Raw genomic sequence first — 13,004 nt, forward strand, 5'->3', positions numbered from 1 at the left:
AGGTACCTTCCATATTTTTTCATGTTTTAACTGGAAACTTATTTGCAGAAGTTTTGCCTCCAATTGGTAGAAAATAGGTTAAAATTACATAGGATTTTTTTTCATTAATCAATTCTGACTAAAAGTTGTGATTTGGTTCAGTGGAAGGTTAAAATTTAGGACTTGAAACTCGGTTCATTTGTCATGTTTACCACATCTCTGGGTTAATTTCAGAAAATGATGGTAAAATTGTCTACTATTTATGTATAAATCCTGTTTGTACATATCTTTAGGCCAGAGAAGTTTTGTTCAGTTTGCGCCGGTGGAATTTTTTTAATCTGCTCAAATGTGTATTTGAAATGCACTTGAAAATTAATTGTGCTCTCGTGCCTTGTAACGGTCTTTGGGTCGCTTATGATATTGATGAGGAACCAGTTTATGGATCAAATTTAGCAGCTGACAATGAATATTCATATATATTGGGGCATGCTAATGTATATGACCTATATAGTCTTGTAACTAGCCTCAGTGCCTGAATTGGAAATCGGGTAATGTTCAAAGCTAACTGATCATCTTCACATGGTTACAATAACTTTATTACAGGGATTGTATGGTGACTTGATCTCTTCACATGGTTTTAAGATTTCAGGTTTTTCAATTTTTGATTGCAACTGTATAAAGCTTGAGAAATCTTTTAATGCTGGTTTTTTAACACATTCTTTGTGGGAGAAAGAGCTCAAATAATGGTAATTTCCCGCAATAAACGGGAAGGTGAACAGGTATGCTTATATAATGCCTGAGACATTGGCTTAAGATTAGTTACATGGTTAAGCACTAATAAATTCAAGCTGACTTTAGAACAAATGCATATAATGTGTCTTCACCCATAACAAATAAACAAAACACATATGTATATCAATATCACAATTTTAATGTTATTTATAACAGAAGTACAGGTATAAAGCATGTAAACATCCCACAGTAATTCAATTCTTTGTCATTAAATTTATCTGCATCTTCATCATACATTGACTATAGATGATAAAATTATTTTCCTCTCTTGTATGAACCTCCTTTAGCTTTCTTCTTCGCTGATCCCTTTGTTTGTTCTTCTTGCTATAAACAGAAACCATGATAATATTTTTACTGAGTCACATGTTGTGATTGACTGTTTCCTCTAAAACAAGCCTTTTATTAGGTGGCACATCAGCACTTAGGCTATGTGTTTCTGCATAACATCCCATAATTAAAAATATTAAGTCAGCATGCTCACAATATCCATGCACACACACTGCACTCTTCCAAAAAACTTTATTCCCTATACACATAATAATAATAAAAAAATATATGAAAAGTTGAATTTTGTACCTCTTTAACTGAGTTAAGGATAAGGTCAAACCCATAAAAAATATTCAAAACATAATTTCAAAGAAATACATTGACTCCTGAACCATAAAAATTGGATCAACAATACACCTTTCCTATCTATTCTAATAAAAATTGGATCAACAATACACCTTTTCTATCTATTCTAATGATAACACCCATTTTCTCAATTTTAAAAAGCATGTATTAAAATATCAAAAGATCAGACATGTTTTACTCAAGTTATCATAAGTAAATGACAACGATGACGAGGAGGTAATAACATTATATGACCAAAAAAATATTTGTGTGGTTGTATAAATAGGAGGATGACAAAATGTTCAAAATGGCCTAACTTGAAAACAACATTTTGGATTTTGCTAAAAATTGAAGTGAACCTGTACTTTATGGCACTAAACAACTTTACGAAGTTAAACAATTCATTGATCTATCCCGAAGTTATCATCAGGAAACCGTCTGGGGATAGACTTCAGTTTAATATGAAATAAAGACTTTGTGAAAGTTTCATAATTCTATCAAATGGTGAAGGAGGAGTAGCAGATATGAGATGGGTACCTACTTAGCACTTCGACTAAGGACGGACACCCCGCTCCCCCTCCCTATCTCTCTATGATCTAGGACAGGATATAGATTCATCAATTTATCCTCATAATTAATTTGAAACATACCTTTCGTTTTGTACTGGTTGTTGATACAATAGAGAAGAAAGAATCCATTCTGCCTTGTGTTGATCCCTGCTTTGCTTTCTGTAATTTCTTCACCCCATTTCTGATTCTTTCTTCACTATAAAAATAGTACATAGTGTGTGTGTTTTTTTTTTTAAGTTGGCCAGATATTTCTGATTCAATTTGATCTTAGTAAGATGAAAAAAGTAATACTGGACAGACACTGAAACAGATACTTGGATGTCAGCTACATTAATTACTCCAAGTGAAGTGTATTAGACTTTTAATTCTTTGGAATGCTTTCCAAAAAGATTAAAAAATATATATATATATACTCAAGGAACGATCAACAGTTTCATGGATTACTTTTGTGTAGCGGAGGAAAGTTAGTCACTACCATAGGATTTAGAGAACAGCAGAAAAAAATTATGCTTTGCCCACTGATATTTTAAATGGAGTGTCCAATGAGTATTATGGTTGTTTTAAGTGGTCCCTAAGATACACAATATGGGTCAATTCACAACCATAAACTGTTATCAAAGAAATAAGTCTTGCCTGTTTGATATTGTCAATATAATGGTGTTTCTGTTAAATATTATTTTTTCTGTTGCTTTCATATTTTGTATAATAATATGAAATTGCAAAGTAATCATTTTTGTGATACCACTACAAGGAATGCACTTGGCAACAGATGAATGAACACTCAACTTAATTTTTTCTGGAGGCCATCAGAAAATACCTCGCCACTTCCTGTGGCAGGGTATAAAAAGTGGTCACATAATTACAACATGCTTTTGTTAAATAAGAAAGGACTGAGGACAAATTAAAGATGTGAAAAATGGATTTTTTTTTTTTTTTAAATAACATGCGATTATGAATGGCAAAAATGTGAGTAGCTGGGGAGTGTTCTTTTTTCCAACACATTGAGATAGAAAGGATTTAAGTGACAAGAGGCTCCCAGGAGCCTGAACTGCTCACCTGGTTGAATTTTGTCTTTCAAGGGCAGTAAATTTAAGAAAAATTTCTATCTATCATAGTTTCAAAATATTAGCTGAAAACTGTAAAAAAAAAACAACGTCATTTTTTCCCAATTCAAGGGCAATAACTCTTACAAGAAATCGTCTGACAACATTTTTCCCTGAAGACTTTTGTAGTCCTAATAATATGGATCATTTCAGCTATTGAAAGAATATGGCTAACCTTAACGGTTTTGGGGATATTGTATGCGAAAAACTACTGTCTGACCCTATGTTTTATTTATACTAACAGTGGCCATGTTCTTTGACAGATCAGAACTCCCCAAATCAGTCCTATGCAGAATACCCCAAGTAACATTCATACCAAGTTCTGTTCCAATTGGTAAAGTAGTGTCAGAGAAGATTTTTTAAAGAAATAACGTAAAAAAATAGCAAAAAATGTTGAAAAAGGGCAGTAACTCCAATATGGCTTAATGGATTAAAATGAAAATTTGACAACAGATAGATCTCATCATGCTGAACACTGTAACCCTATGTCAGAATTTAGCTAAACCGTTTTGGATATATATGCGAAAAACTACTGTCTGACCCCTATGTTCTATTTTACTAACTGCCGTCATGTTTTTCAACCAATCAAAAATCCCCACATCAGTTCTATGCAGGATACCCCAAGGACATTCAAACCAAGTTTAATTCAAACTGGTCAACTAGTGTCAGAGGAGAAGCGTTTTGAAACATTCTTAACAACGACTGACGCCAAGTGATGGCAATAGCTCACATGGCCTTCAGCAGGTGAGTTAAAAATGGAATTCAAATAAAAATGTTTCAAATGAATAGGAAACCTTAATGTTAAACTTATAACATTGAATTTTCTAAGCCAACAAACCAAGGCTGCGGGGGTATATGTGTAAAATTGGCATGAATTTGTGATGCAGTGATGGTAATGCATCTGTACACAAAAATCATTGACTTACCACAAGGGGTTCATGTTAAAATGAACTTATCAGGAAACTTAACTTCAAACTGAAGCATTGAATTATTGAAGTCAACAATAACTGGGGGGTATATGCATAAAATTGGCATGAATTTGTGATGCAATGATGGTAATGCATCTGTACAGCAAATATCACTCATTTAGCATGAGAGGTTCATGTTTAAATGCATTTGTCAGAAAACTTACGGTTAAGTTTGTGGACGCCATCACCGTCATAGCAAAACCAAGTCTCGCCGTCTGCAGCTTTCGTTGCAAGCGAAACAAAAAATGTCAGAGAAATGTATGGAAGCCTATGAAATGTAGGGAAGTCTATGGAATGTATGGAAGCCTATGGAATCATTAATATAATTTCTTTTGTCAGTTTATATAAATGTTTTTTTTTTCTTACTGGGTATTCATCATGAAAGTAATAGGTCCAGAATTGTTTCTCTACCCAGGCAGGTAGAATAAATATTCAAAACTTTTGTGTGGCAAATAGATGGTCAAGCACAAAATTCTACTTAATACTAAGACCATATAAAAATTGTTAAACTTACAATTCAAACTTAAAGTTCTATTGTAGTTATTTATCTTGAAAACCAGGTCATTTACATTACAACTAAGTCATTTATCCTACAACTAAATCATTTAGCCTACGACTATGTAATTTGTTTTGCAACTTATTTGTTTATCTTACAACTAAATCATTTGAATTTAAGACTTCGTCATTTATATTACAACTGAGTCATTTAAATCTTACTTGAAGTTTTTCTTGTTCACCATATATTCTACCAGTGCTTCTTCATCTGGTTCAGACCATTTTAACTGTATATAGATAAAGCATTATGTGAGGATATATAGGATGTTACCTCAATAATAATCACACTGCCCAGTAACAGTCGTAAGAGTTTGTGGTATGAAATACATTTCTTAGAAGATAAAATGCCATGTCTTGGTTTATTGGGTCCACTGTGCTAAGTGAACAACTAAGCAGTGCAAAGGTTACTGCAGAATTTCTAAGATAACTCAATTCAATATTAATTTTTACGATAAGGCAATTCAATGCTAATTTCTAGGTTCTCAAGCTAATTTTATGAAAATCAATGAAGGAAGCAGGCATTTTATTTTATTATTTCATTGCTCAAACAAGAGGCTCCCAGGAGCGTGAATTGCTCACCTTGTTGAATTCTGCCTTTCAAGGGCAATAAATTAAACAAGAAGTTGTCCAAAAATTTTGGCACAAGAAAACTTTGATAGGACTTATCATAAGGATCACTTCAGCAAATAAAAATTTAAATCTATCATAGTTTTCAAGACATTGGCTGAAAACTGTAAACTAGAGGTTCAAGATAGCCTCAATTCTTCACCTGGTTAACCTTTTGTTTATTTGAAAAACTTAAAGAATGAGACAGGTTAAGTAAAAATCAACTAAAATTATTCATAGCATTTTCATGACCTGAACCAGAATTCTGCTAAAGGCAGCAATTTTTGAATTTTTTTCAAAAACCTGTCTTGTGACCCCTAAGTTCCATTTTTAGTACAGGCAGCCATATCTATACATGGATTAAAAATCACAACAGTCATTTTGAGCACAATACACTAAAGAACTATTATTCGTATTTTCATTCAATGATCTTAAATGGTTTTAGAGAAGAAGATTTTTCAAAGTTGAAAAAAAAACAAAAAAAACAAGAAAACTGTTTCAGGGGTCGCAACTCCAACATTAGTCAATGAATGGTTTTGAAAATTTCGGCATAGGTCCTTCTGATGATGATAATCAATTTTACCCTATGCCAGAAATTTGGAAAAGACAATGGTTTTTGAGTTCTTTGAAAAAAAAAAAAACTGCCATCTGACCCCTATGTTCTATTTTTAGTAACGGCGGCAATGTTTTTCATGAATCAACAATCCCAACGATTATTCTGTGTGGGATACCCTAAGGAACATATATGCCAACTTTCATTGAATTTTGTGAAATGGATTTTGAGAAGAAGATTTTCAAAGTTGCATATGCAAGAAATGCAAAAAAAAAAAACTGTTCCAGGAGCCATAACTCCTACATCAGTTGACCAATCGTTATGAAATTTTAGCATAGGTCCATCTCATGATGCTGAACAATATTACCCCACGCCAGAAATTTGCTAAAGGCAATGATTTTTTAGTTATTTGCAAAAAACTGCAATCTGACCTCTATGTTGTATTTTTATTAACAGTGGCCATGTTTTTTAATGGATCAAAAATCCCAACGGTCATTTTGTGCAGAACACCCTAAGCAACAGTTATGCAAAGTTTATAACCTGTCAGTCCAGTAGTTTCAGAAGAGAAGATTTTTTAAAATTTGTCCATGATGACGACGGACACCAAGTGATGACATAAGCTCACTTGGCCTTTGGCCAGGTGAGCTAAAAAAAAACCTGTTATTTTCCCGTCAGCGGCACTAACTCTTATAAGAAGGCGTCTGACAAATTTTATGCTTGAGGACTTTTGTTGTCCAAAAAATAAGGATCGTTTCATCTACTGAAAGAATTTGGCTAAACCTAACGGTTTTGGAGATATATGTGAAAAACTATGGTGTGACCCCTTGTTCTATTTTTACAAACACCAGCCATGTCTTTCGATGGATCAAAATTCCCCACATCAGTTCTATGCATGATACCCCAAAGAACATTCATACAAAGTTTAATTCCAATTGGTCAAGTAGTGTCATAGTAGAAGATTTTTGAAAGAAATAACATTAACAATAGCAAAAAAAACGTTGAAAAAGGGCAATAACTCCAACATGGCTGAACAGATAAAAATGAAAATTTGAGGTCTCACTATATTAAACCACTTCTGGGTCAAATGGCCACCCCCCCTATGTAGTACCAAAACACACTGAACCTAGACATATGCATTGTAAGTGCATTATTTGTGTGTATTATGATTGAAAGTAGTCAAAATTAAGCTGAGAATGTGTACTTTAAAATCATATATGTAATTAACTACAAATGTATATGAATATTGTTTACATGTGTGAGTAATTTACCTCCATGCTGTCAGTTAGCAGAACAGGTAAAAATGTGATTTTCAGTATTATTTATTCCAGTAAATTTTGTGAAGAATTTCTACAATCATCGTACCATTAGCATAATGATTTTGGAAGCCTTATTTTCCAAGCTTCGCAACGGTATGCAACTTTAAGATGTCATTTGTCCTGGGAATTCACAGTGAGACTGAAAATTACTTTTTAACATGTAAAATAATGGAAACGTTAGAAGTGGTTAGTGAGACCTGACCACAGATAGATCTCATTATGCTGAACACTTCTACCCCTGTCAGAATTGGACTAAACCTAACTGTTGTGGAGATATATGTGAAAAACTACTGTCTGACCCCTTGTTCTATTTTTAGCGGCCATGTTTTTCAACAGATCAAAAATCCCTACATCAGTTCTATGCAGGATACCCCAAGGAACATTCATATCAAGTTTGGTTCCAATTGGTGAAGTAGTTTCAGAGGAGAAGAAATTGAAAAATTGTTAATGACCACGGACGCCAAGTGATGGCAATAGCTCACATGGCCTTCGACCAGGTGAGCTAAAAAGGTGATGAGCATGGTTTGTTCACACCAAGAAAAAAGTTCAGGAAGGTACTTTCTAGATATGGCAATATAAAGGGGTTGAGTCAAACCTTAACAGCTCGAACTCCAAGGGACCATTGAAATGTGTTCCGAGTTATCGGGAGTTCAAGAAATTGAAGTTTGTAGATTTCTGGATTTCTTTTGTTGCTGATCCGACTTCAACTTTATCGTCAGAAATTGCTTACTTCCTACAAAGTTTTGTTATTTCTTGGATATTTTTAGACATTAAAAAAGCCATGTTTTCCTTTTAAAAAAACTTTCACAGTTTGAGTTCCTTGGTCACTAACTAAAATGACACATTTGAATACTGATAGGGTATCAGTTTTTCACACCTTTTATTACCTTAGCTGACAAAATGGCTGAGGAGTTCCAGTTAATGAGGGTTATTCTCTAAGATTTATTACTGAACAGACTTGCTAGTCAAGTGTTTGAGAAATCCAAGTTATTTCAATTGGTTATATAGGAGAAAAATTTGGTACTTTGAATTGTGTTAGAGAAATCTGGTGTGGTCGAGCCATCAGTTCGAGCGAGTGAAGTTTGACTGTATTTCCTTGCTGACACTTGAAACCATTTTACATGTGTTACATTACTAATACCTGAAGTAATTTTACACATACAACTTTACTGACACCTGAAATAATTTTTACATGTATTACTTTATGGATACCCGAAACAATTTTACATACATGTATATTACTTTGCTGATATCTGAAATCATTTTACCTGTATCACTTTGCTATAATTGAAACCATTTTACATGTGCATGTAATATGATTTTAAGCTATGCCTATGATGGACTGAGCTCAATGTCGTATTCTAGACAAAACAGCACCTCTGCACTTGTGCAATCATCTACTTCGGTCAGAATATTTGTTAGCCATTCATAGTTCTGGTCTTACATTATACATATATAGGACTTTGCTGATGCTGCATCCATATTACTAAACTGATACATAAAACCATTTTACATGTATTACTGTACTGATACTTGAAACTATTATACATGTATTACTGTAGTGACACTTAAAATCATTTTACATGTATTATTTTACTGATACTAGAAATTATTTTACATGTATTATTTTACTGATACTTGAAATCATTTTACATGTATTACTTTGCTATATCTGAGACCATTTTACATGTATTATTTTACTGATACTTGATATCATTTTACATTAATTACCATTTTGAACCAATAACAAACAATATCATAAAAGTCATATTATTAAATAAAGTACGTGGCCAGACATTAGTAAACTTAGTTGTTGTTGCTTTCTATTCCATAGGCAAGGATAGTCTTGTGCAGAAAGTTCTGTTCCCCTATTAAGACTTGAAATGTAAATAATATGAATAAAGTTCTTGCAAGTCCTACCTCAAGTGTTTCAGGGTCTGCTATATCTGGTTCCCGGAATAACCGTCGAGCTTCCTAATTAAAAAATCATACAAAAACAATTAAAAACAAAATTGCTACATGTAACAACGGTTCTCCACCTCAACAAAGATGTGCAGAAAACCCAATAACTCCCGCATTATTTGTCAAAACAAAATGGTGGTGTGATGTGATAAACTACATAGTGTATCTAATAATCGTACACAATTTGAACAAAATCTGTCCGGTGGTTTCAGATGAGTTGCGTTCACAAAATCTTATTATGTCAATGTACAAAAGACTCCCATAAATGTGTTGAAATACAAGAGCCTGAATTACTCACCTGGTTGAATTTTGCCTTTCAAAGGCACTAAATTTAACAAGAAGTTGTCCAGCAATTTTGACTCAAGAAGTCTTTGGTAGGACTTATCAACAACTGAAAGTTTCTTTTAATCTATCATAGTTTTCAAGATATTACTAAAAACTGCTAAAAAAAAAAAAAAAAGAGACTCCCAGGAGTCTGAATCTCTCGCCTGATTAAATTTTTGCCTTTTAAGGGCAATAACTCTAACAAGAAGTTGTCAGACAATTTTAATTCCATTTAATTCATTGGACACATTTGTAAGCCTTATAACAAGGATCATTTCAGCAATTGAAAGCTATTGGCTAAACCTAACAGATTTGGAGATGTATGCAAAAATCTGCTGTCTAACCCCATTGTTCTATTTTTAGAAACAGCCATGTTTTTTTCAGCGATCAAAAATCAGTCATTTCATTAAGGAAACCCTATAAAACAAAAATGCCAACTTTCACTGTACTGAAAAGCAGAATTTTTTATGTAATAACATCATAAACACCATAAAAACGCCCAAAAAGGGTGATAACTCCAACATGGGTCAACAAATTATCACCAAAATTTGACAACAGATAGATCTCTTCATGCTGAATAATTTCAACTCCTGACAGAATTTGGCTAAACCTAACGGTTCAGGAGATATATGCAAAAAAACTACTGTCTGACCCCTATGTTCTATTTTTAGTAACCATGTTTTTCGACGGATCAAAACTCCCCACATCAGTTCTATGCACAATACCCCAACGAAGTAAGTTTGGTATCAATTGGTCAAGTAGTGTCAGAGAAGATTTTTGAAAAATTGTTAACGATGATGGTTGACGACAACGGATGCCAAGTGATGGCAATAGCTCACATGGCCTTTGGTCAGGTGAGCTAAAAAATGGCAAAAATCATTTAAAAAGGGCAATAACTCCAACATGGCTTGAACGGATTAAAACTAAAATTTGACCAGAGACATATCTCATCATGCTCAACACTTTTATCCAGTCAAAATTTAGTTAAACCTAATGGTTTAGGAGATATATGTGAAAAATTACTGTCTGACCCATATGTTCTATTTTTAGTAACGGTGGCCATGTTTTTTGAGAAATAAAAAATCCCCATATCATGTCTATGCAGGATACCCCAAGGAACATTCATATCAAGTTTGGTTTCAATTGGTCAGGTGGTTTCAGAGGAGAAGAATTTTGCACCATCAGAATGAAGGAAAAAAGACATGATTTTCCACATCACGTTGGTAATTGAAGTTATAGTTTCACTGAAATGCACCGAAAATGAATATTTCTAGGGCATATAATTCTGGAAAGCCTCATTTTTCTAACATTCTATTGAAAAACTTCTAAGCAAATCCTGCCATGCAGAGATCAAATAATGGTCTTTTCAAATAGAGAAAGCATCCTTGAGTAAAAAAAATACTGTCAGATCGGCAGGGTTTTGAAATGAACATTTCAGATTTTCCCCACTTTGCCTGATTCTTACTAAAACTTACACTTAATAGTTTACATGCAATTCTTCAACGATGCAAAATTGTCCTGTTGTTATATTCAAAGGTTGTAGACTTGTTTTCATTTACATAATAATTTAATATTAGCAAGCCCTAAACAGTCTACAATTTATCCCCAATTAACCCCTAAATTAAACAGTAAATGAGGATTTTGTAGGAATGTATAATATTAACCGGTGATACCTTGTACATCCAGTCATCTGGTACTGTGTATTTCTGTAACAATAACAACATATCATCATCTAACCAACCATTTTACAATACAACATTCTTCAAAGATTATACAAATTACTATCTCCTCATCATCATTAAATTAATGTATATAAATTTTTGAAGTAATATAAACATTGAAATCTTAGATTTTCTTTATGTTTTCAAGTGTTGCAAGACCATAAGAACACATAATACTGATTCATTGTGTATTTTCTGAGAAAAATAAGAAATAATTGAATTCACTGCCAAGTTACATGCAACTACCTCTATTTTTTAAACTCCTTCAGAAACATTAATTTTCACAAAGAAAATGTAAATGAGTGATCCTCTAGTGACACTGGAGTCTCAGAGTTTGGACATGTTATTATCCCTTATTTGTCCCAAACTGATCTTATTACAGAGCTGCAATTAAATATAATTACTTCTTATAATGACCAAGGAAAGTTAACGTCTACTGCATATGTAAAGAATAGGTTCAAAAACAAACCTTTCATTACCCTAAAATCATTCCATCATACTTGAAAGAATACATCTTGACATAATCCAAGGCAGTAATGAAGCTTTAGCATATTTACATACACAAAAACCTGTAAATTCAAACTGCACAGTGATATATAGTATTTATAGCTATTAACTTAGCTATAACTCAAATGGGAGCAGCTGTATGAGTACCTTTGACTGTTTCAATTAGGTTTGACCTTGATGTCTACTCAGTTTGACATTGCTATCTAATTAGGTTTGACCTTGATGTCTACTCAGTTTGACATTGCTATCTAATTAGGTTTTACCTTGCTGTCTAAGTGTTTGAGGATCTCTTCTATACTGTGGTGTTGTTTAACAAGATCATAAGCTCTCTTTGGTCCAATACCTCTGATAGAGTCACAGTAGTCACATCCCAACAGTATACACAGGTCAATAAACTTTACAGGTCAATGAAATATACAAATAAATATGGTTAGTATACTGTACAAATAAATATAGCAGCATATATACATTTCCTTGTAAAGGTTATGTAATCAGAACTTTTAATTTTTCAAGTTAGATACATGACCTTTACAAGGAACTGTATATATGCTACATGTCTTTACTAACAAACCTTTTTGAAGCCTATTAAGAGATTTCTCATACACTTAAGGTATGAAGGAGACCTCCACTATACTTAAGATTTCTCAAACATCTTACATATGAAGAAGGAATGTATTATGGTAATCATTATCATGCCACATCATAACTTAAGAAGTCTTATTCCCCCTTCCTACCCACAAGTTCATTATTTGGGTTATACAAAAGTCAAACATAACAATTATAATATCTACAAATCATACCAGGTTTTACAAGGTTGCTACTCTTTCTAAGACATAAAATTTAAGGTTTTTTTAAGGATTATCAGTAGTTTTCAAGGAAAAATATGTGTACAAAGGAGAAATTGCTGTTTTTGAGTTGTGATTAAAATAACTTGATAAATTACATAACAAAAACAAATTCCCAAGACCATTTCCATCAAATTCAGGATTTACCTCTATTAAGACATTCCATCTGTCTTATCAAATGAGTAACTGTTGAACATACAGGGGATGAATTAACATGGCACAAGGGAGATGATTCAGTTTGTAAACTGCTGGTTGTTTAAGGACTTAAGTTAAGGCTACTGAGCTTTGATTGAAAATCACATTTAGATATGACAAAACATATATTGCTCTGTGAAAGTAATGTATTAAGTTCCTACTTCTTGTAAAGTATGATTAAATCCATCAAGTGGTCAAGGTGGGGTAAAACATTTATAACATCAGAATAAAACTATATGCTTGTATTTCTATATTTTATGTTTTACAAAGTTGTTCGGAAAGAGTTCAGCTGACAATAATTGGGCTGATGGATAGGAAAGAGTTCAGGTGACAAGAACTAGGCTGATGGATAGACAAACAATAACAACCCTTACACTACTTAAAGGACCTAGTAGAG

At 33.1% G+C, this 13,004-nt stretch overlaps 1 protein-coding gene across 4 annotated transcripts in view; it reads right to left on the minus strand.

Annotated features, from left to right (window-relative positions):
- Positions 1-890: 890 nt before the first annotated feature.
- The window catches only part of LOC148615504 (flap endonuclease 1-like), a 40,675-nt gene continuing 28,561 nt past the window's right edge, over positions 891-13,004 (minus strand). For 2 of the 4 annotated variants that reach the window (XM_088581756.1, XM_088581759.1), the window contains exons 8-13: positions 11,831-11,962; positions 11,004-11,045; positions 8,974-9,027; positions 4,741-4,805; positions 2,034-2,148; positions 891-1,095 (exon numbers count right to left, since the gene is read on the minus strand). In XM_088581756.1, the coding sequence (XP_088437882.1) occupies positions 1,027-1,095; positions 2,034-2,148; positions 4,741-4,805; positions 8,974-9,027; positions 11,004-11,045; positions 11,831-11,962 (477 nt within the window). In that variant the 3' untranslated portion in view covers positions 891-1,026. Of the gene's footprint in view, positions 1,096-2,033; positions 2,149-4,187; positions 4,806-8,973; positions 9,028-11,003; positions 11,046-11,830; positions 11,963-13,004 lie in introns of all 4 variants that reach the window. The other 2 variants (XR_015921997.1, XM_088581757.1) reach the window with 2 other exon arrangements.

Source organism: Perna viridis, chromosome 5, assembly GCF_037379345.1.
Source record: "Perna viridis isolate PV_CMFRI_1.1 ecotype Kerala chromosome 5, ASM3737934v1, whole genome shotgun sequence".
NCBI lineage: Eukaryota > Metazoa > Mollusca > Bivalvia > Mytilida > Mytilidae > Perna > Perna viridis.